The sequence below is a fragment of the Pelodiscus sinensis genome, chromosome 6 (genome assembly GCF_052426305.1).
Source record: "Pelodiscus sinensis isolate ZL-2025 chromosome 6, ASM5242630v1, whole genome shotgun sequence".
In the NCBI taxonomy this organism is placed as follows: Eukaryota; Metazoa; Chordata; order Testudines; family Trionychidae; genus Pelodiscus; species Pelodiscus sinensis.
In genome coordinates, this window is record NC_143057.1 from 20,698,065 (window position 1) to 20,725,232 (window position 27,168).

The 27,168-nt window shown below is 42.6% G+C and overlaps 1 protein-coding gene across 6 annotated transcripts in view; it reads left to right on the plus strand.

Annotated features, from left to right (window-relative positions):
- PLIN2 (perilipin 2) overlaps positions 1-25,704 on the plus strand; it is a 34,539-nt gene extending 8,835 nt beyond the window's left edge. For 4 of the 6 annotated variants that reach the window (XM_006129985.5, XM_089779186.1, XM_075931502.2 and 1 more), the window contains exons 2-9: positions 2,496-2,551; positions 2,627-2,822; positions 3,653-3,735; positions 6,443-6,728; positions 8,445-8,629; positions 9,695-9,829; positions 12,863-13,153; positions 24,394-25,704. In XM_006129985.5, coding sequence (XP_006130047.4) covers positions 2,522-2,551; positions 2,627-2,822; positions 3,653-3,735; positions 6,443-6,728; positions 8,445-8,629; positions 9,695-9,829; positions 12,863-13,153; positions 24,394-24,528 — 1,341 coding nt within the window. In that variant the 5' untranslated portion in view covers positions 2,496-2,521 and the 3' untranslated portion in view covers positions 24,529-25,704. Of the gene's footprint in view, positions 1-2,495; positions 2,552-2,626; positions 2,823-3,652; positions 3,736-6,442; positions 6,729-8,444; positions 8,630-9,694; positions 9,830-12,862; positions 13,154-14,036; positions 15,895-18,859; positions 18,953-24,393 lie in introns of those variants that run through there. The other 2 variants (XR_012904616.2, XM_075931506.2) reach the window with 2 other exon arrangements.
- The last annotated feature ends 1,464 nt before the right edge of the window (positions 25,705-27,168 follow it).

Below are 27,168 nucleotides of genomic sequence, written 5' to 3' on the forward strand. Positions count from 1 at the left end.
TAATTCCCCTTTTTGAAATTAAATGCCAGGGTGCTGGACTGCTGAGGTGTTCTTCCCACCACAGGAATGTTGAATGTTATTATATTATGGTCACTATTCCCAAGCGGTCCTGTAACGCTTATATCCTGGACCTGATCCTGCACTCCACTCAGGACTAAATCGAATTGCCTCTCCCCTTGTGGGTTCCTGCAGCAGCTGCTCCAAGAAGCAGTCATTTAAGTCATTGAGAAATTTTATCTCTGCTTCTCTTCCTGAGGTGACATGTATCCAGTCAATATGGGGGTAATTAAAATCCACCATTATTACAGAGTTCTTTATTTTGGTAGCCTCTCTAATCTCGCTTAGCATTTCAATGTCAGTATCGCTGTCGTGGTCAGTAATATATCCCTACTAACTACTTGTTATTGGAGCATGGAATTACTATCCATAGCGATTCTATGGAACATGTTGATTCACTTAATAATTTTATTTCGTTTAATTCTACATTATCTTTCACATACAGTGCCACTCCGCCACCCAGCCGTCCTGCTCTATCCTTTCTATATATTTTATATCCCGGTATGATTGTGTCCCACAGATTTTCCTCATTCCACCAAGTTTCGGTGATGCCTATTATGTCAATCTCCTCATTTAATACGAGGTACTCTAGTTCACCCATCTTATTAGTCAGACTCCTAGCATTTGCATACAAGCACTTTAAAAATTTGCCACTGCTTATTTGTCTGCCCTTCCCTGATGCATTGGATTCCTTTGTATGCGGTTGTTTGTCTGCTCTGGCCCATGGTTTGTCCTCTTCCCTCCTCTCTTTCTGACTACAGCTTAGAGAATCTCTATCAATGGATTCTCCTCTAAGAGAAGTCTCCCTTCGATTTACGTGCATCTCCGCACCAATTGGCTTTCCCCCATCTCTTAGTTTAAAAGCAGTCTACGGCCTTTTTAATGTTTAGTGCCAGCAGTCTGGTTCCACTCTGGTTTAGGTGGAGCCCATCCTTCCTGTATAGGCTCCCCCTCCCCCAAAAGTGTCCCCAGTTCCTAATAAATCTAAACCCCTCTTCCCTACACCATCGTCTCATCCACGCATTGAGACTCTGAAGCTCCGCCTGCCTACTTGGCCCTGCGTATGGAACTGGAAGCATTTCTGAGAATGCCACCATAGAGGTCCTGGATTTCAGTCTCTTCCCTAGCAGCCTAAATTTGACCTCCAGGACATCTCTCCTACCCTTCCCTATGTCATTGGTACCTACATGTACCACGACCACCGGCTCCTCCCCAGCACTACACATAAGTCTGTTCAGAAGTTCTGGTATATGCAGCCCTAAATGAATTTTCTACTACTTCCGTTGATCGGTATGAAAACCTGGGCAATTTAGATGTGTTGTGTGGAAAGACCACCAATATCATCTCTGTAGCCCTTGAAGTCTGGAGAAGCAGGATCACTGGGACTGGGTGTGACAGCTGCTTTCTGCAGCCTCTTACAATCCAATGTGATTTGTCAATAAATGTTTATCCTGCCAATATTAATTCAAGATTCTCTGCCATGGGGGAAACCCTGTCCTGTACCTAGGATAGGGGCATTCTAGGGCAAGCCAATATGGTGAGCAGGATGTTGGCACATATGGCCCATCTTAAATGACCTGCAGTCTGTGCCTTAGATGCTATAGGCTGAAACTTGCTCCCCTTCCTGTGCAGGTGGGTAAGGAAACAGGTACAGATGCCATCTATAAAGACCACACCATGCCAATAATTTATTTTTATGCCTCATTTTAAATCCCTTTGTAGGAGATAGGATGACATTAGCTATCGTATAGCAACATGTACACCAGAATCTGATCTTTCAGAAACACAGTTAATCCCAATAACAACAATACACATGTTCTCACTTTAGGTACACAATTAACTTGTGTATGTGTCTGGAAGATTTTAGGCCTTAGTGATAGGCAGATTCCAGAGCTTTTTCAAGGTTCTCTTCTGTGGAGTTGACAAACTTAATCTAGTGATATCTGAAATTAGTGAAAAGCAGCTGAAGGTTCTTCATCTTATCTGGAGTCTTCCTGCCTATACCCGCAACTTGTAACTCTTCAAATGTCTAATTGCGTATGGACGATGCATCCAAATGAGGTAACATAGATTAGGCCCATTGCTATCAATTCAACAAAGTAATTGATGGACAATTTGTGTGCTGCAAACCTCTCAAACTAAATAGTTGACCATCCTTTTTACGCTTCTGTTTAGTACCTGAATTGGTGAAAATAATGATGAAACTAAATGTTAGCTGTCTAAATTATTGCAGTGTGGTCTATTTCCTTTCAGCCCACGTTGTCTGGATCTTTCTCATGAAAGGGATTGGTGCACTGGTGTACCTAAAGACTCTTCTTCTTCCAAAGAAAAGATTTAGTCTTTTTCTTCCAAAGAAAAAAAATTCTAGCTTCGATTAAAATGGAATGGTGGTTGGCTATTGGACTTAATGAATTTTAATTTGGATCATCTTGTTGTAGGATCTACAAGATTGGAAGAACTAAAAATGGCATTAGTAGCAGCTGACTCACAACAGGTATGTATGAGTTGACCGTTTGTGTCACGTAACCGAGAAGGAAGTGAGTTTAACCTTCGCTCTCTGTTCACACAGAATGTGGTAGCCAGGGTTGTCAAGCTTCCCTTGGTGAGTTCCACCTATGACATGGTGTCCTCTGCATATGTCAACACAAAAGATAACCATCCCTACCTGAAATCGGTATGTGAGATAGCAGAAAAAGGCGTGAAGACCATCAGTGCAGTGGCTATGACAAGTGCTATGCCCATCATCCAGAAGCTGGAGCCGCAGAGTAAGCAATAACTATTTCTGTGCATTTTATGCTTTGTGGGTAATGGTGTGGATACAAGAATTTGGGGGCACTATGTAAGTTAATCTACAAGAAACTGATAACTATTTAATTGACCATCCCTTTCACTCTTCTCTGGTACCTCAGCTGATGAATGTAGTACCTAAAGCTTAGTTTCTCTATCTCTAAATTATTACAGCATAATCTCTTTGATTTATAGCCCACAATATCTGGATTCTTCTAATGAATGGGGATTTCTGCATGTTCGTGATAAGTAAAAACTTCCCTTAGTTTGTACAGAAAGCCATACTTTATCAAATATGAGCTCTTATAAAAATAGTCTGATGTCAAGTGACTATTGCAGTTAAGCTTGTAATAACTTGTTCGTCATGAACTTTGACTTCTAGGATAACTGCTTGAGTAAGAAGCTTCTTGCTCAACTTCTGGCCTAACCCTTCACCCAGTTTTGAGCTCTGCATCATACTTCCCTTTCACCTACTTGCAGTTATAAATTTGTCAACTGTTTCATGGCTGCTTGCTCTGGTTTTAGCTCAGAGCCTATTTCTAGGAACTGGCAAATGCCAAGAGACATGTCCTTGGTATGCTGACAGGTCACTCCCTCTTTAAAAAAAATAAAAATAAATAAAATTTTTAAAAAAAATTGTCAAATGTTTTGCAGAATTAAGTGCATAATCTCCTTGTTTAGTCTTTAAAAAAAAAAAAAAAAACATTTTGGTTAGAACTGGCTTTTCCTGTCGCAACAAACGTGGTGGTTAATCTTAAGCTTTGGGGGCGAGTGGTTTAAGCACTCATCATTTTTAAAACTTCTCTAGTTGCAGTTGCCAACAGCTATGCATGTGTAGGACTGGACAAAATTGAAGAGAGGCTGCCTATACTACATCAACCAACTGACAAGGTAGATTAAATTACTGCATTTAAAACTCTAAGTGGGACAAAGGAGAAACTTCAATAATTACTGAAGCTAGCAAAACTGGAAGCAGAGCAGAATAGTGGAGTTTTTGTAACTTATGGTCTAACTCTGGGTTTGTCCCGGACAACTTGTGTCCTTCAGCGTCACTTAAGAGGGCCTTTCCCTCCCCCCAGGTGTGAGTTTCGTAGCTAGTAACTTCAGTTGGAGTTGCCTGTAATTTAGACCCTCAGTCTGTTTCTCTCCCCTATTAAATGGAGATGATGCTTTCCCTGGTTTACCAGAACAATATAAGGGTTAATATGCACACTTGTGGTGCTTTAGCTATATAAGTACTATATAGAAAGTTTAAAAGTTTCAGAGGGGTAGCCACGTTAGTCTGTAACTTTAAAAACAAGTAGTCCTGTTGCATCTTGGAGACTAACAAATATATGTGAGAGGTTTTTGTAGATTTGCCCACAAACTCATCTCTCTGTGTACATCTACATAATAGAGCAGAAGTGCAACTTGAGCTATGTTAACAGCATAGCTGAAGTTGAAACAGCTTAACTCGTCTTTTGGTGCTAGCTTGACCGCAGCAAGTTGAGGAGGAGCTCTCTTCCTTGGACTTCCCTTAAATGCCGTAAAATTAGGATTACAGGAGTTGGAGTAAAGTCCTTCAGCTCACCATTATTTTGAAATAATGGCTTGCAGTGTAGACCTGCTCTTTGTTAGTTTGGAATAACGGATGTTCCAAAATAATGCTGCTGTGTACATGTAGTTTCTCTCACTTGCAGGATGACAGAGTGACATCATGTCTCTCTTTATTATCCTGCCTCCCCAGCTTCAGCAGAGACAGAACGGGAAACAGTGGCCATGGTGGGGAACGGCCTTCAGGGTGCCCAGCGAGCTCTGTTGCTTCCCCCATCCCTGCCACTTCCCATACAGCTGTCTCTGGCCCCACTTCTAATTCTGGGGCCCTGAGGCTCTATGATCCAGTGAGGAACCGCTGCCACTGCCTGCCTTGGGCGAGGTGCTTGGATTGCCACCTTGCCTGGTGCTTCAGCCTTGGGCATGGGGGGGGGGGGAAGGGTAAGATTAGTTCCAACACTGGCTTTGAGGCAAGGGAAAGAGAGGAAGAGGAAGCCTTTAGGCTCCGCACCAGATCTGGCTCGTGCTTCCCTGCCAGCTGAATCCGGTGCGGAGGCTTGAGATGAGGTGACCACATCTGTATGCAGTATTCAAAATGTGGGTGTGCCATGGATTTCTGTGCTCCTGCCCCCTCCCCTCTGACCAGAAACCCTGCCCAATCAGGGTCCCCATCTGGACACAGCATCCTGAGGCAGGCCTGACAGTTCAACCCCTATCTGGCCGTAGGAAGGGCTGGTGGCAGCCTATGTTCTGCCCTCCTTCTGCTGTGGCATGCGTAGGAGGGGAGGCCATGAACTGGCTGCGGCAGTCAGATGTGAGGTTGGCGAGTGTAGTGAGACCCCTAGTGGCTTTATTTATATTTAATATAAATTTATTTACAAATTAATATGGGAAACTTTACATAAACAAGTGGCCCTGTGGCACCTTAGACTAACAAAATTATATTAAATATTTAAGTGACTTGAACACATTTCATGAAACAGCTATTAAAAAAAAAAAAACCTTTTCTATGATCTCTAACTGGAGTACAAGCTATAAAAGTTGTAGTTTTCTCTAGCCATTTGGGGTGGCAGGAAGAAGAAGAAAAATTCAATAGGGACTAATAACTTGCTTGAATAGTGCCCAAAAGTCCCATTCTTGGTGAGGGCAGGACTGTAATAGGTGATTGTCTAACATGCAGGAAGACAAACTCTGCACAAAGCTTAATCTACTCCCTAGTGGCTGAGCATATTGCAAAGTAGGAGAATCGCCTTTTATCTATTGCTACCAAGATATTCTTCCCTTGTAATCACTTGTGTCTGACAGCTTGCTGTATGTGAAGTTTTGAAAAATCTTTCTTATAAGAGAAACTACAACTCTTTAACATCAATGCCTTCTTGCCTCAAGTCTTTCAAGGTCTCCTAACTAAAAGCTTATCTCCTGGTCCTCCTTCATATGGAGTTAATGTCCTTCCAGAACATTAGCCAGAAGCTCCTTGGCAGGGGTTATTTGTTTGGCTTCCAGGTTTAAGGGACCTATAATAAAGTAGCTTGCTACATGGTGCTTACAGATGGGCCACATAGTTGGGTTCCTGTCTATTGTGGTACTTGGATTCCTTTCTGTAGTGATGCTTCATTACTAGCTGGAAGGCTGGCTGGATATGGCGAGACAAACATTTGTCTATCTAGTATAGCCTAATTTGTGACCTGGTGGTATAAAGTCTTCCTAACCTAAGACAGAACCGGGTATGAATACCTGGTCCCTCTAAATCACAGGTTAGGCCCCCAAGACTCAAACTTTTAAGTAAGTTATTCCTTAAACCAGAAGATATGGAGAAGAGTCTAGGCTTGCATTAGTATAAAATGTTTTCACCAAATTAAACTAGATCCCCTACTGACTAGCTTTAGGTTTCCATTTGCTGTAGGATTTAAAAACTTGGCTATTGCTGATTCTGTAGTTAATGCCTCTTAAAGAATCCTAAAATCAGTTAAACTAAACAGGACAACTGGCTGCGCTTTTGGAAAGCTCTATCCATAACTTAAATAGCTGTCCAGTATTAAATGAGGAACCTGCCTCTTTCTTGTAGGTGGTTGCTAATGCCAAGGATGTAGTTGCTGGTGCAAAAGATGCTGTAACAACCACTGTGACTGGTGCCAAGGATACCGTTGCGCACACAATTAATGGAGTCGTGGACAAGACTAAAGAAGCTGTGCAGGATAGTGTGGAAATGACGAAGTCAGTTGTCAATGGCAGCATTAACACTGTCCTGGGAAGCCGTGTGGTGCAGATGGTGAACAGTAGGGTGGATAGTATGCTCAGCAAATCGGAGACTCTTGTAGACCACTATCTCCCAGTTACTGAAGAGGAGTTAGGTAAGACTACATCAGTACTTGATGAGATTGCAACTGGGGTGGATTGGGGGGGGGGGAGGGGCGGAGAGGGAGATGAGCAGTGTCACTTCACACTCCTACTAGTTCTGTGGACTCCAACCTTTTTAAGCCCAAAATAACTTTTTTGAATTTAAGTGCAATCCAGGATCTACCTCAAACCCAAATACCCTCGCCCTGCCACCTTTGTGCCCCTTCTGAGGCCCCCACCCTGCTCACTCCATCCTCCCTCCCCCACTCCCACCTCATTCTCCCTCCCTTTCAGTCTGGGGCAGAGAGCTGGGGTGTAGGCTCTGGTCTTGGATTAAGGGATTTGAAGTGTGAGAAGCTCTGAGCTGAGCCTGGGGCAGACAGTTAGGCTTTCAGGGGATTGTAGGTGTAGGCTCTGGGAGGGCATTTGGATCTAGAGGTGCTCAGGGCTAGGGCAGGGACTTGGGGTACAGGGGGTGTTCATGACTGGGGTAGGGTGTTGAGATGTAGCCACCAGCTGGACACTGCTTACCGCAGGTGGCTCCTGGGTGGTGGTGCAGTGGGGCTAAAGCAGGTTCACTCCTGCCCTGGTCCTGCACCACTCACAAAAGCAGCCAGTGAACTCCATCCCAAGTCATGTTGTGCCCCCTGCCCTACTGTGTGGAGATAGGAAACCGGGTGGGAGGGGGTGCCTTGTCATCAGCACCCCCTCCTCTCCCCTGCACAGAAAGCAGGGTTTCCTGAGGAGACCACTCCAAGGCAAAGGGCAGATGTGCAGCAGTAGGGGGAGGGGCAGCTGAAGTGCTGGGCTTGATAACTTCTTGGCCAAACCAATCGGCGATCCCCTGTCAAGGCTCCAAGATCTACCAGTAGATCCTGATCTACTGTTTGGTGACCACTGTGCTAGTTGAATGGAGTACATGCACCACATCGACATTAGTTGCAGACCTGGCCCTTCACTGTACCAACCGTGATGGACTCTTGTCAGTAGGGGAGGCATATGAAGGAAAACAGCATCTTCAAAATGAAAGGGTGGGTTTTCCCCATCCAGATGTTAAAAGTTGGTTAAACAGGTAACTGTAGGTATGTCTACACTCCACCCTCTTTCGAGAGAGGGATACAAATGAAGACATGCAAAATGGCAAATGAAGCCGGGGTTTAAATATCCCGTGCTTCATTCGCATAATTGCGTTATGGCACTATTTTGAAATAAGACACTGTTTCCTCTCGAAATAACTGCATCTTAAAACCCTTCTTGAAATAACCGTTATTCCTCATACAGTGAGGCTTACCAGTTATTTTGAGAAAAGGGTTTTCTCTCGAAATAACCGCATCTTAACAGTGTCGTTTCGAAATAGCGCCATAACACAATTATGCAAATGAAGCACGGGATATTTAAATCCTGGCTTTGTTTGCAATTCTGAATGTCTTCATTTGCATCCCTCTCTCGAAAGAGGGTGCAAGTGTAGACATACCCTGTGTAACAGCAGAAAATCTCAGCAGTTACATGCTGTGGGCTCTGCAATATAGAGTTTAAATTTTGCTGTAGCAAAGCTGCCTCCCCAGGAGCTGAGTGATTGTCACAGATGCCATCAACCAATAAGCATCAACTTATCAGTCAGCGACACGCACATCCCTACCAGATGTATGTTGGACCTCCTCTCTGTTCGAGGCTAGGCTGCAAAATTTTAATAAAAAACCCCCCAAACAAACCTGCTTTGAACTCTCTAGCAAAAGAAGTTACCAAGGTTGAAGGATTTGAAGTTGGAGTTCAAAAGCCAAGCTACTACGTTAGACTAGGATCCTTGTCTTCAAAGGTCCGTACCCGTGCCTACCAACAGGCCTTAATCCGGATTAAAGATGCTAAGAACAAAAGCCAAGAGACCATTTCGCAGCTCAATTACACTGTCAGTCTGGTAAGTTAAAGAGAATTCTGATTGTGTGTGTGTGTGTGTGTGTGTGTGTGTGTGTGTGTGTGGTATAAATCCAAAATGTCTTGGTAATCTCTAAACTATTTATCAAAGAAACATGTCTTCTGTTTGAATAAAGAAGTTTTGAATGGTACGAAACACCAACATTATCTTTCAATTGCTCAACTCAAACCTCAACAGATACATTCAATCCCCAAAGTTAGTTTTGCAAAAGAGATGCAATCTTACATCAATTTTCTATTACTGCACACTATGTAAACCTTGCTATTAAATCTTGCTATTACTAACTTTGCAGTTGGAACTAACTGTTCTTGAGTGCTCCTGCATTGGTGGAATCAATGTACAGAACACATTTTAATGAACAAAATCAGAAACAGTACGCTCAGGCTATGTCTACACTACAGGTGTCTTTTCCCGCCCCCCCCCCCCCCCCCACAAACTCACCAAGCGTCCACACCTCAAGTGCGTTTTTGCACAAGAGAACTGAAAGAACAGAGGGGTTTTTGCGCAATTGGTATTCCTCTTTCTACGAGGAATTAATACCTTTTTGCATAAGAGTTCTTGTGCAAAAAGGCATATGTGGACAGGGAAGAGGGCTTTTTTTGTGCAGGAAGGGGTGGGGGAGGGAGCACAGGTGCCCTGGTGGCCATTCTGTGCATAGCAATCAGGGCTTACTTTCGAGAGAACATCCATGCAGTCTGTACGCTCTGTCACACAAGCGCATTGCTTTTTCGATGCCCTTTTGCAGTGTGGTTGCGCTCTTGCGCTAGAAATGTATCTCAAGACATCTTCCGCAAAAAAAGCTTCTTGCTCAAGAAGTCTGCAGTCTAGGCGTAGCCCCGACTCTGACCTGCACAATTACTTTAATTACCCACAAAATACTACTAGAAGACAGCTGTTTGTTTTTTTCCTCATCTGTACCTCTAAAAATGGCCTCACCCAACAACTTTTAAATGATTTGCAAAAGAAATGGGGTGGGCTAAAAGTCATTTATAACAACCCTAAACTGTTCAGGATTCTTGCTTTACTACCTCATTGGTTGCTTTACAGATTGAGTATGCCAGAAAGAATATGAATAGTGCCAACCAGAAACTTCATGATGCCCAGGAAATGGTATATCACTCCTGGGTAGAATGGAAGAAAAATGCAGGCCAAAATGATGGTGACGAATTGCACACTGCTGAAGTAAGCAAATATATAAAGTATAAATGGCACAATGCAAAGTGTATATAAACTTGCAAGGACTAAACAGTACTTGTGTGTTCTCAAATTCATGAAATATCTTATCCTGCTAAAATGCACTTAACTCAGGTTCTTAGTTGGTGTCTCCTCTAAATGATTTCAGTTCAGTGGTGGTCATGACTTCATCTGACCTGATTGGCATCAGCCATAATTAATGGTGACTGGCTCCCCCATTTGTGTTCACTTTTACAACAAAGTTTAACTGGGTGCAGATGTCTCCTTGGTGAACCCTAAACATGGCAATAGTGGCCTAATGTAGAAAATAGCACCCACACATACATAAGAACATAACATAAGAATGACCATACTGAGTCAGACCAAAGGACCATCCAGCCCAATCCTGTCTGCCGACAGTGGCCAATGCCAGGTGCCCCAGAGGGAGTGAACCGAACAGGTAATGATCAAACCATCTCTCTCCTGCCATCCATCTCCACCCTCTGACAAATGAAAGCTAGGGACACCCTTCCTTAACCATCTTGGCTAATGTCCATTAATGGAGTTAACCTCCATGAATTTATCTAGATCTTTTAAACCCTGTTATAATCCTAGCCTTCACAACCTCCTCAGGCAAGGAGTTCCACAGGTTGATTGCATGCTGTGTGAAGAACTTCTTCCTCTTCTTTGTGCTAAACCTGCTGCCCACTAATTTCATTTGGTGGCCCCTAGTTCTTACATTATGGGAACAAGTAAATAATTTTTCCTTATTCACTTTCTCCATATCGCTCATGATTTTTATAGTCCTCTACCATATCCCCCGTTAGTCTCCTCTTTTCCAAGCTGAAAAGTCCTAGTCTCTTTAATCTCTCCTCATATGGGACATGTTCCAAATCCCTAATCATTTTAGTTGCCCTTTTCTGAATTTTTTTCTAATGCTTTCTTTTTTTTGAGATGAGGAGACTGAATGTGAACTCAGTATTCAAGATGTGGGTGTACCATGGATTTATATATGGACAATAAGATATTCTCCGTCTTATTCTCTATCCCTGTTTTAATCATTCCTAATGCAACTACAGGTTGTACCTCTCCTCTGGGACTCCCTAATCAGGCAACACCCGTGGTCTAGCAGGCGCACAGATGTTGCTAGATCAAAGAGCCCAGCCACAGAAGTTGAGAATAGCTGGGTGCAGAGCTGGTTTGGTGGGTGGCAGCCTGCAGGGGTAGTGACTCTCAGGACCCATTGCTGCTGCTGTCCATGGGGCTGGGGAACCCCAGGAGCAGCTGCTGCCCATATGGAGCAGGGAGCAGAGCCCCATGTGCTGGCTGAGGGCAGCACACCCACGGGGGTGGACTGGAGGAGGTCAGGTCTGCAAGGTGAACCCCGATGCCTGACTTCCCCTGGTCTGGCAAATTCCTTTGTTTGGGACCACTTGGGTCCCGAGGGTGCCGGACAAGGGCAGTTCAACATGTATATCCTTCCCAAGGCTGCTAGAACTCTAGCAGACATGCTTCAGCGTATGTACTGCAGCCCTACTTTCAATGTAGTTTTTCAAAAAAAGTAATATTGGTTGTTGCTACACTTAACTACTGCGACTCAACCCTGGAGAATCAGTTGCAGGCCCAAACTCTATTGTTAAGGGACAAGCTACTTATGACTTGCTCTGTCCTGGACATCATGTGACCTTCCAAAGAACAGCTAAATGAACAACCTGAGTGGGACTGATCATGTGATTTCTCTTCTCTTTGGGTATGTCTAAACTAGCTGGGTAATGTAGGCATACCGCACTTGCAAATGAAGCCCGGGATTTGAATTTCCCAGGCTTCATTTGCCTAAGCGGGGAGCCGCCATTTTTAAAACCCCGCTGGTTCGAACCCCGTGCAGCGCGGCTACACGGGGCTCGAACTAGGTAGTTCGGACTAGGCTTCCTATTCCGAACTACCGGTACACCTCGTGGAACGCCTAGTCCGAAGCCTAGGAAGCCTAGTCCGAACTACTTAGTTCGAGCCCCGTGTAGCCACGCTGCACGGGGTTCGAACCAGTGGGGTTTTAAAAATGGCGGCTCCCCGCTTAGGCAAATGAAGCCCGGGAAACTCAAATCCCGGGCTTCATTTGCAAGTGCGGTATGCCTACATTACCCTCCTCATTCGAACTAGGAGGGTAGTGTAGACATACCCTTACCTCTCCTCCCCCTTTCTCCCCCCTGCGATCCTTACTACTTTCTGCCATCCTGCCAGACTTTCCTCTGCTCCCAAGGCTATTGGATACCAAGTCTGATAACAGCACAAATGCAGTAATTGATAGTTGAGCTTGTAACTTTAAGCTAGAAGCATCAACAGTTCACTTTGACTCTTATTGCAATAGCTAAAGAACACAAGGAGCAGAGCCAGATATTTCTATGTAAAAGAGCACATCAGACTTGTAGCTCTGGGATCTAAAAGATCCAAGAGCTTTCAAAAACCAGGTCTTGACCCTAGTAAGCACCTTCAAGCCAGTAGCTTAATACAGATTGCACCTCTATAAACCAGAATTCTCTGGTCCAACAGCATCCATGGTCTAGAAGGACCTTAAGTGTTGTGAGATCTGCCCTGGTACGCTGCAGGGGGTGGAATAGATAGGCTTCTGGCCCCAGGCAGGGGCTGTGTGCAGCCTAGCTAAGCTTTGGCAGGAGGGGGTAGAAGCTGGGAAGCCAACTGCACAGATAAGCTGGCCTGGGCAGGGGATGCAGGGGCAGGTGCACAGTGCAGCTGAGTTGTGATAGGAAGCCCAGTGGGAGGGGTAGGAGGTAGTCCAGCAGCAGGGGAGCCAGAAATGGCCTCTCATGGTCCAGAGCAATCCCTCATCCAGGACCAGAGAGGTCTGACCTATAATTTCATTCTCTGAAAAAGGAAGGCCCTAATCTCAGAAGCCATAACTTCAATTCTCCATCTCCCTCTTACTTCAGTCCATGGTGTGAACTTTTGGCATTAGAGTAAAATTTTTGCAGTGACCAACTCTCTGGCTAATAACTAACTCTGAGATGCTATTATGGTTTGTTTCAGCACATTGAGTCACGCACACTAGCTATTGCACAGAGCCTGACTCGGCAGCTTCAGACCACCTGCCTTACCCTGGTGTCAAGTATACAAGGCTTGCCGCAGAACATTCAGGACCAAGTTCATCATGTTGGGGCAATGGCAGGAGATGTCTATAGGAGCTTCCGTTCTACTTCCTCTCTCCACGAAGTATCAGATACTCTCCTCACCACTAGCAAAGGACATCTGAAGAAAATGAAGGAGTCTCTGGATGATGTGATGGATTATCTTGTTAACAACACACCACTCAACTGGCTGGTAGGTCCCTTTTACCCACAACTGGATGGGTCTCAGCATTCTGAGCGCAAGGGTGAAGGTGAGAAAAATGCCAGCCAACATGACAAATGGCCCGAACACAGAGATTAATTGCATAGCACACAGGTCAGAGTGCATGACAAGGTGACTTGACTTCTGTAGCTGTCAGGTGACCTATGGGGACAATATCAACGATGTGGGGAGGGGGGGAAACTAAAAAACTAAATGTTTCCTTTCTAATCCAAGAAAGGGCCTTTCACTGAGGCTACGTCTACACTGGCCCCTTTTACGAAAGGGGCATGCTAATTTTAAACTTCGTAATAGGGAAATCCACGGGGGATTTAAATATCCCCTGCGGGATTTAAATAAAGATGGCCACCGCTTTTTTCCGGCTTGGGGAAAAGCTGGAAAAAAGCGTCTAGACTGGCCCGATCCTCCGGAAAAGGCCTTTATTCCGGAGGATCGGGCCAGTCTAGACGTTTTTTCCGGCTTTTCCCCAAGCCGGAAAAAAGCGGCGGCCATCTTTATTTAAATCCCGCGGGGGATATTTAAATCCCCCGCGGATTTCCCTATTACGAAGTTTAAAATAGCATGCCCCTTTCGTAAAAGGGGCCAGTGTAGACGTAGCTTGAATGTTTTGCTGTCCTGTAAGAGTGCCTCTGGAAATAATGAACAGCACAGAGCACCTTGAAGCTTCAAACTTCTACAGCTTACAGCAGTTACTCACCTTGTTCCACTACCTGGCTAAACGTCAGACAAGAGAAGGCTTTTTAAAATATCAAATATCAGACCTTAAATAGAACTCCTCACAACCGGAAACTTGGAAGTCAGTTACCTGTGCAGGAAAAACATAGAACTAACATGATCTTGTTTCGTGCCCATTTAGAAGTCCTGCAGCTCAGCGAGACAACTCTGTCAAACTTCCACTGATGTTCCGGTATCCCAGACTGTGCATTTAGCTATGATGGCTTTGATTATTGAGCTGTCTTAAAGAATAATCTTCATTGGCCAGATCACAAAAGCATAATGCCTTACTATGAATCTGTCACTTGCTTTGCAGAAAGGCTTCTAAGTTGTTTAGCCAAAGTTATTTAAGGCTGTGAATCTCCATTGTTCTGATGTTTTTCAGATCTTTTTATTAAATTATTTTTTTTCCCTTTGACAGTCAGCTAAAGGCAGTATGGAGTAAAATCTGCAGTACAGAATGTGAATGTATGATTCATGGGAGGGTTTTTTGTACCAGGGTGCTTAGTCTTGTGTGTCTTTTTGTAGTGCTTTTTCACTTTTTTTTTTGTATTACAATCTGTATGTGTTCAATAATAAATGCTACAGCAGCCAAAGTCTGTCTCATTTGAATGGTATATAAACAAGCATTTTAGCACTTCCTTAGTGAGTCTCCATATTGTGGAATTGAATCCAGGAGAAGGCAGTCTTGAAATGCAAATAAAGTAGGTGAACTGCTGGCTACCATACTAACCAGCATCAGATGCATTACACAGATGGGTCAAATGTTGCTGCTGCATTTGTTTCCTGCCTTCAGTCTCCTTCCACTCCTCTTAGCTTTGTTCCAGCTTCTCTGTGCTTATTGTCCACCTTAATAGAAAACTTTAATGGTACCAAGTCATCATTTCTACAGTTTAGAGGAGGAAGTCTGTGCAGGATGGCCTGGACAGCTGTTTGTCTACACTGCAATAGGGCATCCTTGCATCTGACTCTAAATGCCTACTGTACTGAGTGTCAGTGTTCTCTCTGTTTTGCATATGAATGGAAAAACTAAATTTTGTTAAGCTCACTGAGACATATACAGATAAACTTTCTCTCTCCACCCTCCCCTGCAGCCAATATACTCCATTTGAAAATCAGAACTGAAAATAGTTGTTTGTTTGGATTAAAAGCCTGCATTTGAAACTTCAGACAACTGACACTATTTAACTTGCTTAGTATACATGCTGCATCTTCATATGCTCTGGAAAGCAATCCACTGCAAAACCTTTGTCATCAGGGTACTAATGGATACTAGTTAAATTTGATCTCTAAAGAACAGTTGCGCTAACCTGTTCAGCAGCTGGAGTCTCCCTATCTGCACAAATGAAACCTCCAATGCCTATATACACAGTATTGGAAATGAGGATGGTTTAGTGTCATGCTGAAGTTTTGGGGGAGGGGAGGAACCCAAAGGGCTAGCAATATAAATAGCAGTCTGAGGCTGTTGGAAGAGACCTTCATGCTTAATGAATGGACAGGTTAAGATGTTCAAGCTTCTGGCTTGTTAACAATGGACTCCACAGTATTATAATAGAACTGTTCCTAAATCTAACATGAGATAGGGACTGATTCTTCCAGTAGAGGAATATATGCTGAAGGGAAAGCAGGAATCTTGGACTCTTTTTAAACAAATTTAAGTAGCACTGTGGGGATACTATGCCATACTTTTAGGTCAAAGGCAACACCCTGCATTCTCCCTCATAATTGTTAGCCTATTGCTATTAGTGGAGGACAAAGGCCTAATTTGCAATAAGGCACTCCAGCTTGTCCCTCTCACTGAGGGATCAAAAAGATGCAGCAGGAAAAGCAACTAACAGGAGCATATAAGTTAGTCCTACTCAGGGCCACATTAAGGCCTTTAGAAGCCCTAAGCACTGAAAAGATTATGGTGTCCCCCCCCCCCCCCCCATATGTAATTCAAAATAAAAACAATACTATAGCATTATTTACGTATTTATTTTGTGCCCCTGCTTTGCTTGTGCCCTAAGCATGTGCTTAGTCTGCCTATTGAGTGTGGGTACGTCTAGACTACCTGCCTCTGTCGCCAGAGGCATGTAGATTAGGCTACCAGACATAGGAAAATGAAGCGGCGATTTAAATAATCGCCGCTTCATTTAAATTTACATGGCTGCCGTGCTGAGCCGACAAACAGCTGATCAGCTGTTTGTCAGCTCAGCACGGCAGCCATGTAAATTTAAATGAAGCGGCGATTATTTAAATCGCCGCCGCTTCATTTTCCTATGTCTGGTAGCCTAATCTACATGCCTCTGGCGACAGAGGCACGTAGTCTAGATGTACCCTGATCCAGCCCTGGTCCTGCTGGACACTTCTGTGGCCTTGTTACCATGTAAGCCACACACCAATTTACACTGGCTAACGTCTACACTACGAGCCTGTTGCAGAAGAGCAAATGGAGTGCTCATTTGTATATGTCATATTCTCATTTACATTGCCTCTTCCTTTCCCTTTTGAGCAAGAGGTTTTTGTGGAAAAAAGCACTGTGTAGACAGCACCTTCTTGTGCAAAAACGCCCTTTTGCGCAAGAGCCATTCTTCCTCTTTGAAAAGGCACTGTCTACACAGCGCTTTTTTGCGCAAAAACCTCTTGCGTGGAAAGGAAGAGGAAATGCAAATGAGTGACATGCAAATGAGCACTCCATTTGCATTTGCTCATCTGCAAGAGGCTCATAGTGGAGACATAGCCTGTGAGAAACTTACTCATTCTGAATTAACTCCCTTGCCAAAAGGACTTGTAGATGACAGCTAAGCTGCTGTAGTTGACAACTGGTCATAAACTTTCTCAATTGTAAACTGATAAACTCATTTGTTGTTGTTTAAAACTAAAACACTACTAGGTAGAGGCTACCCAATACTTTCTTGATCAGTTGATGTGAGTTCTTCATAGACTTAGTAAAAGCGCTTACCAGCTATAGTATCTAAGGCTAAATAATCATTTGGACTGTGGGCCATATCCATGCCACCAGACACTCTTGAACAGAGCACAAATTGTATTTACTTGCAGTTATTGTTGTATGGACCTTGACAAAATTTTGACAAATAGACTATCCCTGTGCTAAACAAGGTACAAATGGGTGCCTGTGTAATCAGTGCTGTCAGTTCTTCCAGTCTGAGCCTAGAGGCAACCGTAAGTAGTAGATGGAAGACTAAAGAAACCATCTTCTGGTTCTGTATGCTGAGAGATTCATGACTGAATTTTCAAATGCTTTTAAGTTTTGTGTGGCTGGGTCTCTTATAGCACTCATTGGTCTGCTACTTCTCCTGATCAGAGACTGAGCAAAGGCATTTGGGTGATTGCTGAGCTGACTTCCAAGGAGAAACTTGCAATCTGAGCAAGAGTTTGTATTAAAAAAAGAAAAGAAAAACTGGATGCTGTTCCCACAGGAATAGGACTATTTGTCTTAGATAAATATTTGACTGCAGGTCCATAAGAGGATATTTTGGGTTCTGAGCTTTGTTAGCCATTAAAAGCAAGCCTTCAGTATTGTGGTTCAACAACAGTGCTGTTTAAACTGAATTATGACTGTAACTTACTCCTGTCTTTACAACACAGTAGCTATTGGTATAAGAAGGCTCTCTGAGCAGACACCACTCCTGCCACATGATTTCAGACAGAGTGGTATTAAAATGTCAGTTTTCACTGACTAGCATTAGAATTTAAATTGCAGCTTCTAATTCTCCAAGGCTGTTACATGGCAAATATGGATTAAGTCGAACTACTTTGTACCTTCATCTGCTCTGGGTCTATTTTGAAGCCAGGAGCTAAAAGCATTACAAACAGAGAGAATCTGTGCAACACTAAAAAACCTTGGCAGGAATAGAAGCTATTCATATAAATACCTGACTTTTTACTTTCCTCACCATATTTGCATAATAAAAGCTCAATTACACTGTATAGAAACACTACCATCAGGTTGAGAATAAATCTGAGGCTATGTCTAGACTACAAAGATAAATCGGAAAAAGAAACTGCTTTCCAATTTACTTTTGAATGAGGCTTTTTTGAAATCTGGCCCATCTACCTGGGGCCAAATTTTGGGAAAAAAAACTCTTTTGGAACATTCTTTCTTCTTCGTGAAATGAGGTTTATAGGGATGCCCACAAAACACATCCGCTTTTTCGATATTTTTTTCAGAAAAGTGGATGCATTCCCTGGATGTGGCAGAGCTTTTCTGGGATGCTTCCAGTATCCTGGAAAAGCTCTGTAGTCTAGATGTACCCTGAAATGCATTAACAAACACAACTGAGTAAGGCAGTGGATTTGATATTGGGTTGAGCTTCCCCAAGGTGTGACCCATGATTTCAGGGACAATGATTTTTCTCACTCTAAATACGGTTTAAGCTAAGGTAGGGCTAAAACAGCCAGACAGTTTTCTAGGAAGGAAAATGCTACATATATTAGCTATTGATTTCTGCTGTCAGCCTTAACTCGGCTATGTCTACACAGCTTCCCTCTTCTGTAGAAGCCTATGCAAACGAAGTGCCATGCTTAATTTGCATAATTAATTAGGAGCCGTTTTTGCACAAGAGATTTTTGTGCATGAGCTGTTCTTCCTCATTTTTTCAGGAAGAACAGCTCTGCTGTAAGGGGGGTTTTGCACAAAAAGGCGCTCTTTAGACAGCAAAAACCTCTTGTGCAAAAATGGCTCTTAATTATGCACACGAAGCGTGTCAATATGCTAATCTGTACTTCATTTGCATAGGCTTTTGCGGAAGAGGGGATCTGTGTAGATGTAGCCATAGCCTCCTTTCCTACACAGTGATAATAATTTGTAAACTACAGCGGTCTTAAATATGCTGACTTATGAACAACTGCACTGACATCTAGAAAAAAGATTATAACAATTTGTAAATTTAAGCCTTATGTAATTATAAGATCTTTGGATGTAAAGCCATTTTTAGATGCTAATGATTTTTATTGCTACAGGTTTTGTCTAGGATAACCATTTAAGATTCCAGAAAACATTTGTACTCACTGCAGTGCTTTTCCACATCCAAAACGCATTCTTAATTTCTTCAGGTTAGTGCCAGAATCTGTACTTGCATATTATTACAAAATATCTGTCATTACACAGTACTTTCTCCAACAAAGAGCTTCCAGTTTCCATAAATAACCTCGTCTGTGCCAGTGGAGTTGCACAGGACTAGCTGAGAGTAGAATGTGTTCCAAGCCATCAGGTGTGTCTAGACTACATCCCTCTTTTGACAGAGGGATATAAATTAGACACTTCGAAATTCCAAATGAAGCTGGGATTTGAATTTCCCGTGCTTCATTTTCATAATCACATCAGGGCGCTCTTTCGAAAAAATGTTATTTTGAAAGTGAAACCAGAGTCTAGATGTGGTTCTTTCGAAAATAGAAGCCTTTTTCGAAAGATCCTGTAAACCTCAGGTTTACAGGATCTTTTGAAAAAGGCTTTTACAGGATCAGGCTTTTACAGGATCTTTCAAAAAAGGCTCTTATTTTCAAAAGAACCACGTCTAGACTGTGGGTTCACTTTCAAAATAGCGCTTTTTCGAAAGGGCGCCCTGACACAGTTATGCAAATGAAGCATGGGAAATTCAAATCCTGGCTTCATTTGCAGTTTCAAAGTGTCTAATTTATATCCCTCTGTCAAAAAGAGGGATGTAGTCTAGACGTACCCATCTTGATTCACAGGCAAGCTGAAGCTGTCGCCATCTTGTAAAATACCTGTTGGTGCTTTGTAATATTGTGGCTGACTACATACAGTAGGACTCTAAAGCTCCCTGATGGATTGACTGAATGCTGCCTACAAATCTTTTTCCTATAGCAGCTGGAAAAAATGGCCAAAACGTTTCAGCCACAAAAATGAGGACCCATATTCTAGCCTGCAATTATCAATGAATTCTGCTGACTGCTTTCTCAATAGAGTATTAAACTGGGGGGCTGTGTCTAGACTGGCCAGTTTTTCCGGAAAATCAGCCGCTTTTCCGGAAAAACTTGCCAGCTGTCTACACTGGCCACTTGAATTTCCGCAAAAGCACTGACTTCCTACTGTAAGAAATCAGTGCTTTTTGCGGAAAAACTATGCTGCTCCCGTTTGGGCAAAAGTCCCTTTTGCACAAAACTTTTGCGCAAAAGGGCCAGTGTAGACAGCTGAGATTTGTTTTCCGCAAAAAAGCCCCGATCGCGAAAATGGCGATTGGGGCTTTTTTGCAGAAAAGCGTGTCTAGATTGGCCATGGTCACTTTTCCGCAAAAAGTGCTTTTGCGGAAAAGCGTCCATGCCAATCTAGACGCGCTTTTCCGAAAATGCTTTTAACGGAAAACTTTTCCATTAAAAGCATTTCCGGAAAATCATGCCAGTCTAGACGTAGCCAGGCAGTGCAGTGCTTGTTAGTTTAACATCTGGTCAGTAGTAGAATGCATACTCAGTTATACTGATATTTGTTCTGAATTTATTCTGTATATGAAGATTGAAACATAAATTTTTAGCCTCTTAGATCCATGCAAATAAAAGCTGAATCCATGTGTACTAAGATTGTAAAGTAAGCAACTGCTTTTATAATCTGGCTATGTAATTCTGTTTCAAAGTTCCTTAATAGCTTTCCAAATTTTCCTTACTGAAGTTATTATCAGAATACCAGTTCAATTCTGATAAGACAGTGAACCAAATGTACACATCATTGGAGTATAGTTGGATTTTTTTATGGAATATTATAATAGCGAATGTAGCTAGCATTGATGGAGGGGGAGAGAAAGAGAAATTTAATCTGACTTCTTTGGTCATGGTCGGAAGAAAAGTTCCCCATCAAATATGAAACAACTAAATTATAAGGGTAAATACAGAGGTGATGTAGAAGTTAAACTCCCTTACATTAAAGACTTATCTTTGGTAGGGGATTTTGCATTCATCTAAACTGGGGTTGTCATAAATTGTGCCAGTGCAGCACATATTTTTACATTTATCAGATTCAGAATGAAGATGAATCTAATGTAGATTCTGCTGTAGGCTAGCATAGTGCATTTACACAAGATTTGCAATTGGGGTAGCAATCACTAATGTTAACAGGCCCTACTGGAGTCCCCTGGAGCTACTTACATCCATTCTTCTAGCATCTAAAAGACATTAAGTGCATTTAAATTGACAAGGTAGCTGGAGAAGGTATAAATCTCTGTAGCTTCAATGTAGACTTCCTTAAAGTTGAATGGACTGGGTATAAGTAGTTGTGCAGGAGTTTATTGTAAGGCTAAGGCTATGTCTACACTGCTCACCTTACAGTGACATAACTATGCTGCTACACTCATCCCGCTGTAAAGTAGGTAGTATAGTCCTTCTGTAAGCAGGAGAGAGCTCTCCTGTTGACAGAATCATGTCTAGTGCTTTACATTGGTAAAACTTCTGTCAGGCTATGTCTAGACTTCTTCTGAAAGAGAGTGGCCACACTGCAAAAATGCATTGAAAAAGCGATCTGCTTTTTCAAAAGGTAGCGTCCACAGTGAATGGATGCTCTCTAGCATTTCAGCTGCAATTACTGTGGACGGAGTAGCTACCAGGGCACTTGTGCTTTTTCCTCTTTCCTCTTCTTTCGAAAGAATTCCCTCTTCCCCATCCACATATGCCTTTTTCCGAAAGCCAAAAGAGCTCTTTTGGAAAAAGGTTTCTTCCTCATAGAATGAAGATTACCAATGTCAGAAAAACCCCTCTGTTATTTCGATTTTTCTTTCGGAAGAATGGGTTTGCAGTGTGGACGTAATTGAAGTTTTTCCAGAAAAACAGCCATTTTTCCAAAAAAACTTTGTAGTGTAGACATACTCTTAGGAGTGTGCTTCTTCACACCTTTTGCCAAAAAAATGTGGCACAGCATAACCTAATGTACGTATCTCCAAATTTGGCTCCTGACATCTTTGTTGCATTGTTTTAGAATTCTTAGTTACTTGTGTGGCAAGAAGTGCTATGTTCAAATCCTGAAAGTGTACAGTTATTTTAAATGTGTTACCATATAATGCCTTTATAACTGTGGATTTTTATGCATCAGGGTTCTGCAGAATAATGAGAGAATGGGGCTTCATCCCAATAGAGGGATGGAGCCTCATTCTTGTTGCCATTTGGAGTCGGTGGGTTTAATGCTATTGATCACATTAGAAGCAAGATCAAGCTCTATCTAAAACTAGTCAATTGCTGCTATATTTTTTATGCTGCACTACTTGTGTGAAGTGCTTGAGGCCCAGGATGATGACAAGGTCTTTTGAAACCAGTTTTATTATACTGGGGGATGCTCATATCTCTAGAGCCCTATGCCAATTTCCCTACCTGGTAAGTCAGTTTCAGATCCAGATCTCCACTAACTACAGAGGTGGCTGAATAATATGAGGAGCCCACTTACTTCTTTGGTCCATGTCTCCCTGTTCCAAATGTGTCATCCCTGATAACAAGAACTGATCATAGTATGCTGCATAGCACACAAGACAATGCCATCAAGATAGTCCTTTTGAAGAACAATCTTCCCAGTGAGAAATAAATAACTGGGTTATTTCTCAGTCTAGCATCATGTTTAAAATAGTTCAAGCAGAGTAGAAAATGTATTGGTATTTGCTTGCTGTTTTATCCGGGGGCTGTGTCTAGACTGGCCAGTTTTTCCAGAAAATCAGCCGCTTTTCTGGAAAAACTTGCCAGCTGTCTACACTGGCCGCTTGAATTTCCGCAAAAGCACTGACTTCCTACTGTAAGAAATCCGTGCTTCTTGCGGAAATACTATTCTGCTCCCGTTCAGGCAAAAGTCCCTTTTGCGCAAAAGGGCCAGTGTAGACAGCTCAGATTTGTTTTCCGCAAAAAAGCCCTGATCGCGAAAATGGCGATCGGGGCTTTTTTGTGGAAAAGCACGTCTAGATTGGCATGGACGCTTTTCCGCAAAAGCACTTTTTGCGGAACAGCGTCCGTGCCAATCTGCACGCTCTGTTCCGAAAATGCTTTTAACGGAAAACTTTTCCGTTAAAAGCATTTCCGGAAAATCATGCCAATCTAGACACAGCCTCTGTGTAAACTTAAGCACTGTACACATATTGCAGTTGCTGTACAAATGCTATAGCTGAGTTTTTCTCAGCTTGTCTACATTTAAGCCAACTCTGCATCAAACTGAAAAATATATTTACTTTGTGGTGATTGGGTAAAATTAAAAAAAATGCCTCAATCAGCTAGCATAAATCACATTTTCAAATGCTCCCATGCTCTTAAATATGCATATTTCACTGAATGGAATGAAAATCAGGCTCCTAATTAGCTTCTGAAAATTTGGCCCAACATCCAAACATGCTCAATGTTTTACTAACCAACTGCATAAACTACATATACAAATAATTGAAACAGATGAGTGATGCAATGTATATTCCGCACTTGCAATGTGATCGTGTTAGTTCTGTTGAGGTGATGGTGGTCGATTTAAATGTATATTATTAATAGCTCAATTCAAGATACTTGGTGACAGATTTGAACTTTTATAAATGGAAGTTTAGCCATATAGTCTTATTTCTTAAAATGTTGATCAGTGTGAATCCATTACAAATACAGACTTCTCTTAGCAAACTATTGTGAAATGTTAATTTATTTCAATTTTCAGGCAATCACTTCCCCGTGTGATTTCTTCAGAGCAAAATTGACACATACTGCTTGTGCAATGAAGAAGAGCTTGTATTGAGATCACTTATGGTGTATTTGTTCTGTGAATAAACAGGCTTTCCACTTAGCACCTTTATATGACATTTCCCTCCCAAACCTCATTCCCCTCTGAGTTTTGAAGTGGCCTGAAGACAAAGGTGATATAGCAAACATAGGCTATGTCTGCACTATCGGGCTATATTGGAAAAAGGTATGTAAATTGCTCTTTGCAATTTGCATACCTTTTTCCAATAGTTTTTTTGGAAGAGGCTTTTCCAAAATTTGGCCCATCTACACTGGGCCAAATTTTTGAAAAATCCCCTTTTTTAGAAGAACCGTTCTTCCTCATTGGAGGAGGAAAACAGGGCTTCCGAGAGAGCGCGTCTGCTCTTCCACAAAAAAAAGCGGAAGAGCGGACACGTTCCCTGGACATGAAGGAGTTTTTCCGGAAAAACTCCATAGACCAGACATAGCTATATATAACATCTCTAAATTGATGGGTACAGTATACATACAGTCTTTGCAAGAGATCAATCTTATTAGACAACCTCCTTCTTAACATACCATCTCAAAGTATTATGAAATGTTCTGTATTGAGTGCAGTTCTATTTCACCTTTGTTATAAGAATATATCTGTTAATCAACTAATTTATCTTTCTTAAGATGTTTGTCACCGTATCTATCTAAAATAAGATTGAGAATGTGTGATTTGTTTAATACTTTGGGCTTGATTTTCAGACTGCAGCTCTGGTTGACTTCAGTTGGAGTCTTGAGTGCTCAGCTTTTTGCAAATCAGGTCTTTTCACTTTTTACATTAATCTTTATGTGGGTTTTTTCCTTTTCAGGTGCCAGATTTCACTATCACCGATTTGTCCTCAGAATCTGATGATATTCCAGACATTTTGGGTTTGGATGAGGAAGACCAGCAAGATTTTTCACGCACTAACGGCCCTATCAGCATGGGACCAAGAGCTGAATAAATATCAGGCACAAAACTGTTCTTTTGATTTTATATGGTTTTTTTGCCATGTTAACTTATATTTCTGCTGTTTAAAAAGAAATCTATATAGCTCTTGGAATGTACAGTTTTGGATCAATTTTGTTTCATTTAGCTGCATCGAAATTCTGATTTGCATCTCTTTTTTTATGGATTGCATTTTAGCATAACTCTATAGCATGGGTATCAAACTTTAATCCTGCAAGCCTGCTATCAGTGTAGCCAGTTGAGGTGCACATCTATTTAAAACTGTTTTGCTATTTGGTTTGCTTTCAGCAACAGCCAAAAACAGCACTTTACACAAAGGGCTGTCAGCAAAAGGAAACGGACTAGGATTTGCTGATAAAAGTTTCCCTCTTTTAGTCTATGTGTAAAGCACTTATTGCATCTACCTCTTTGCTGCTGGAAAGGATTACAGGCTGACCATGGGATCCTAGTCAGTTTTGATGGGACTCTGTCACCAGAGTTTGAAACAGTGTCCCTCTATAGGAAGTGTTTATAATGAAATAACTCAGTTTCCCTCTATATTCCTTCCATGTATATGTACTTCTGTTTCCCAGGGGAGACCAAGGATGGGAGTTTGAGTTAGAAGAGCCCCAAAGTACAATCATGGGACCAAGTGCAGAAGGAAATACAAATAAGAACACAGAGAATAAAAAGGGAGAAAGAAATAGGAATAAAAAGCAACAAAAAAGAGAGAAAAGGAGAAAACAAAATAACAAAGGGGAATGATATAAATAATCATGGTCAAAAGGCAAACAAAGACAGAGGAGGAACTCACACATACCATCTTTTTTGCTGAGTGATCAAGTAGGGCAACTTTAATAACTAATGGCCTGATACTGCTCTTCTTGCACACACCATTGACTTCAGCAGGAGTTTTGAATATATGAGGAATACAGCAGGATTAGCCCCAATCAATGTTATGTTACTATCCTGGTTCTTTGTGCAAAAATCCCACTATCACTATTGGGAAGTCATGTGGATTTTATATGGTGCTAATCTTGTAGACCAGGCCCACTGATTTTGATTAGGCTCTTGCTATAGAATGATGTTGACACCCCTACTCTATCATAATGTACTTTCTGGTTTTTGTGAAAGCTTTGAAGTCTAGTCACTGAAATGCCTTGAAATAAAGTTTGAGCTATAAATCTTAGAATTGGTGTGGTTGCATTTCTTTGTTGTCTCATACTTAATTCCTGTCTAAAGAACTCTCATTTTAATTATTTGAAGCAGGGGACAGGATGCATTTAGAAAGGAGCAGAGGGGTGTCCAATTCATAAATTGACATACACTGAGCTAAATCTGACCCTAAGCAGGCAAGTGACAGTCTCACTTGTGGGGCTCACACATACTCATTTGTGGAAGAAACAAAATTGCTGTATTCTGCATGCATCTTCACAGAGCCAGAGGTGGACTGATTATATTTGTTGCAATATAAGATGATTTTATTTGCAAAGTTATATGTTTGTATTAGAACAATTTGTCATGAATGACTTTTACTGGCTTAAAACACTATAGCGGTAGCACTGCTCTTGTAGCTCTTCAGTGTAGACGCTCACTACGGTGACAAGAACAGGTCTCCCATCACTGTAGTTAATCCATCTGTGACGTAGTGGGCATGCAGTACACTCTGTTTGGGCAGGTCAGGCATTCACTGGTTGCTGTGTTTGGGCTGTGAGTGACCCCTACTGGCCTGTGTCTGTAAGCACTGCCCAGCGTGGGGGGTCGGCTGAGGAGCCTGAGGTCACGTAGACAGTGACCCAACCCGTCCTACCTGTTGTGGGCAGGGACTGAACAAAGGAAGTGAGTTTTGGGAGGAGTCCGTTTTTTTGGCTGGGAAACATGAAGGGAACAGATTAAGCAGTGTGCTGGGAGTTTAGGGGCCTAGGCACCCCACCCCAAGGGATCTACGGCTGCCTGGCCCTGACTCCTTAGACCCACATCACGCCTATGATATGCTGTAGCCTGGAGAAGCAATAAACCCTCTCTATTCTACTGGCTGGCAGAGTCTGTTCTTGCTGCTATGGGGGTGCAGAATCGGGGATCCCCAATGTGCCGTCACACCATCTCCCTGAGGCTATGTACATACTACAGTTTATGTTGCTCAAGAAGTTATACTGCTTAGTGGTGTGAATAAGCCACCTCTCTGAGGCTCTGTCTACACTACAAAGTTTTTGGGCAAAAATGGCCGTGCAGGAGCCAGCAGCACAGGCATCCCCCTTTCCTTGCTGCCTCTGATACAGGTGTGTGTGTGGGGTGGGGGGCAGTGTATAGTCTAGAGATTAACTGGTAAACCGAGGCTTATTGGTTAATCGTGTACATGACTGCTAACATCCATTGACCTATCTGTATTCAGGAGCAGCGTGAGGGCGGCTGTGGCAGCTGGCGCGGAAGGCGCAATCGGCGCCCTCGCCTGCACAGCCGTCAATGGCCGTGATGTAATCACGGGGCGCCCCGGCACCCTGCGATGTCATCATCAGGTGCCTGGGCCGGTGACATCCTAGGCAACTGCCTAGTTTGCCTAGGCTCACAGGCCGCCCCTGTCTGTATTAAAATATTCCAAATGATGGCAATAAGTCCAGTTTTTCTGGAGTTGCTCAGGCTCTAGGACACTCACTAG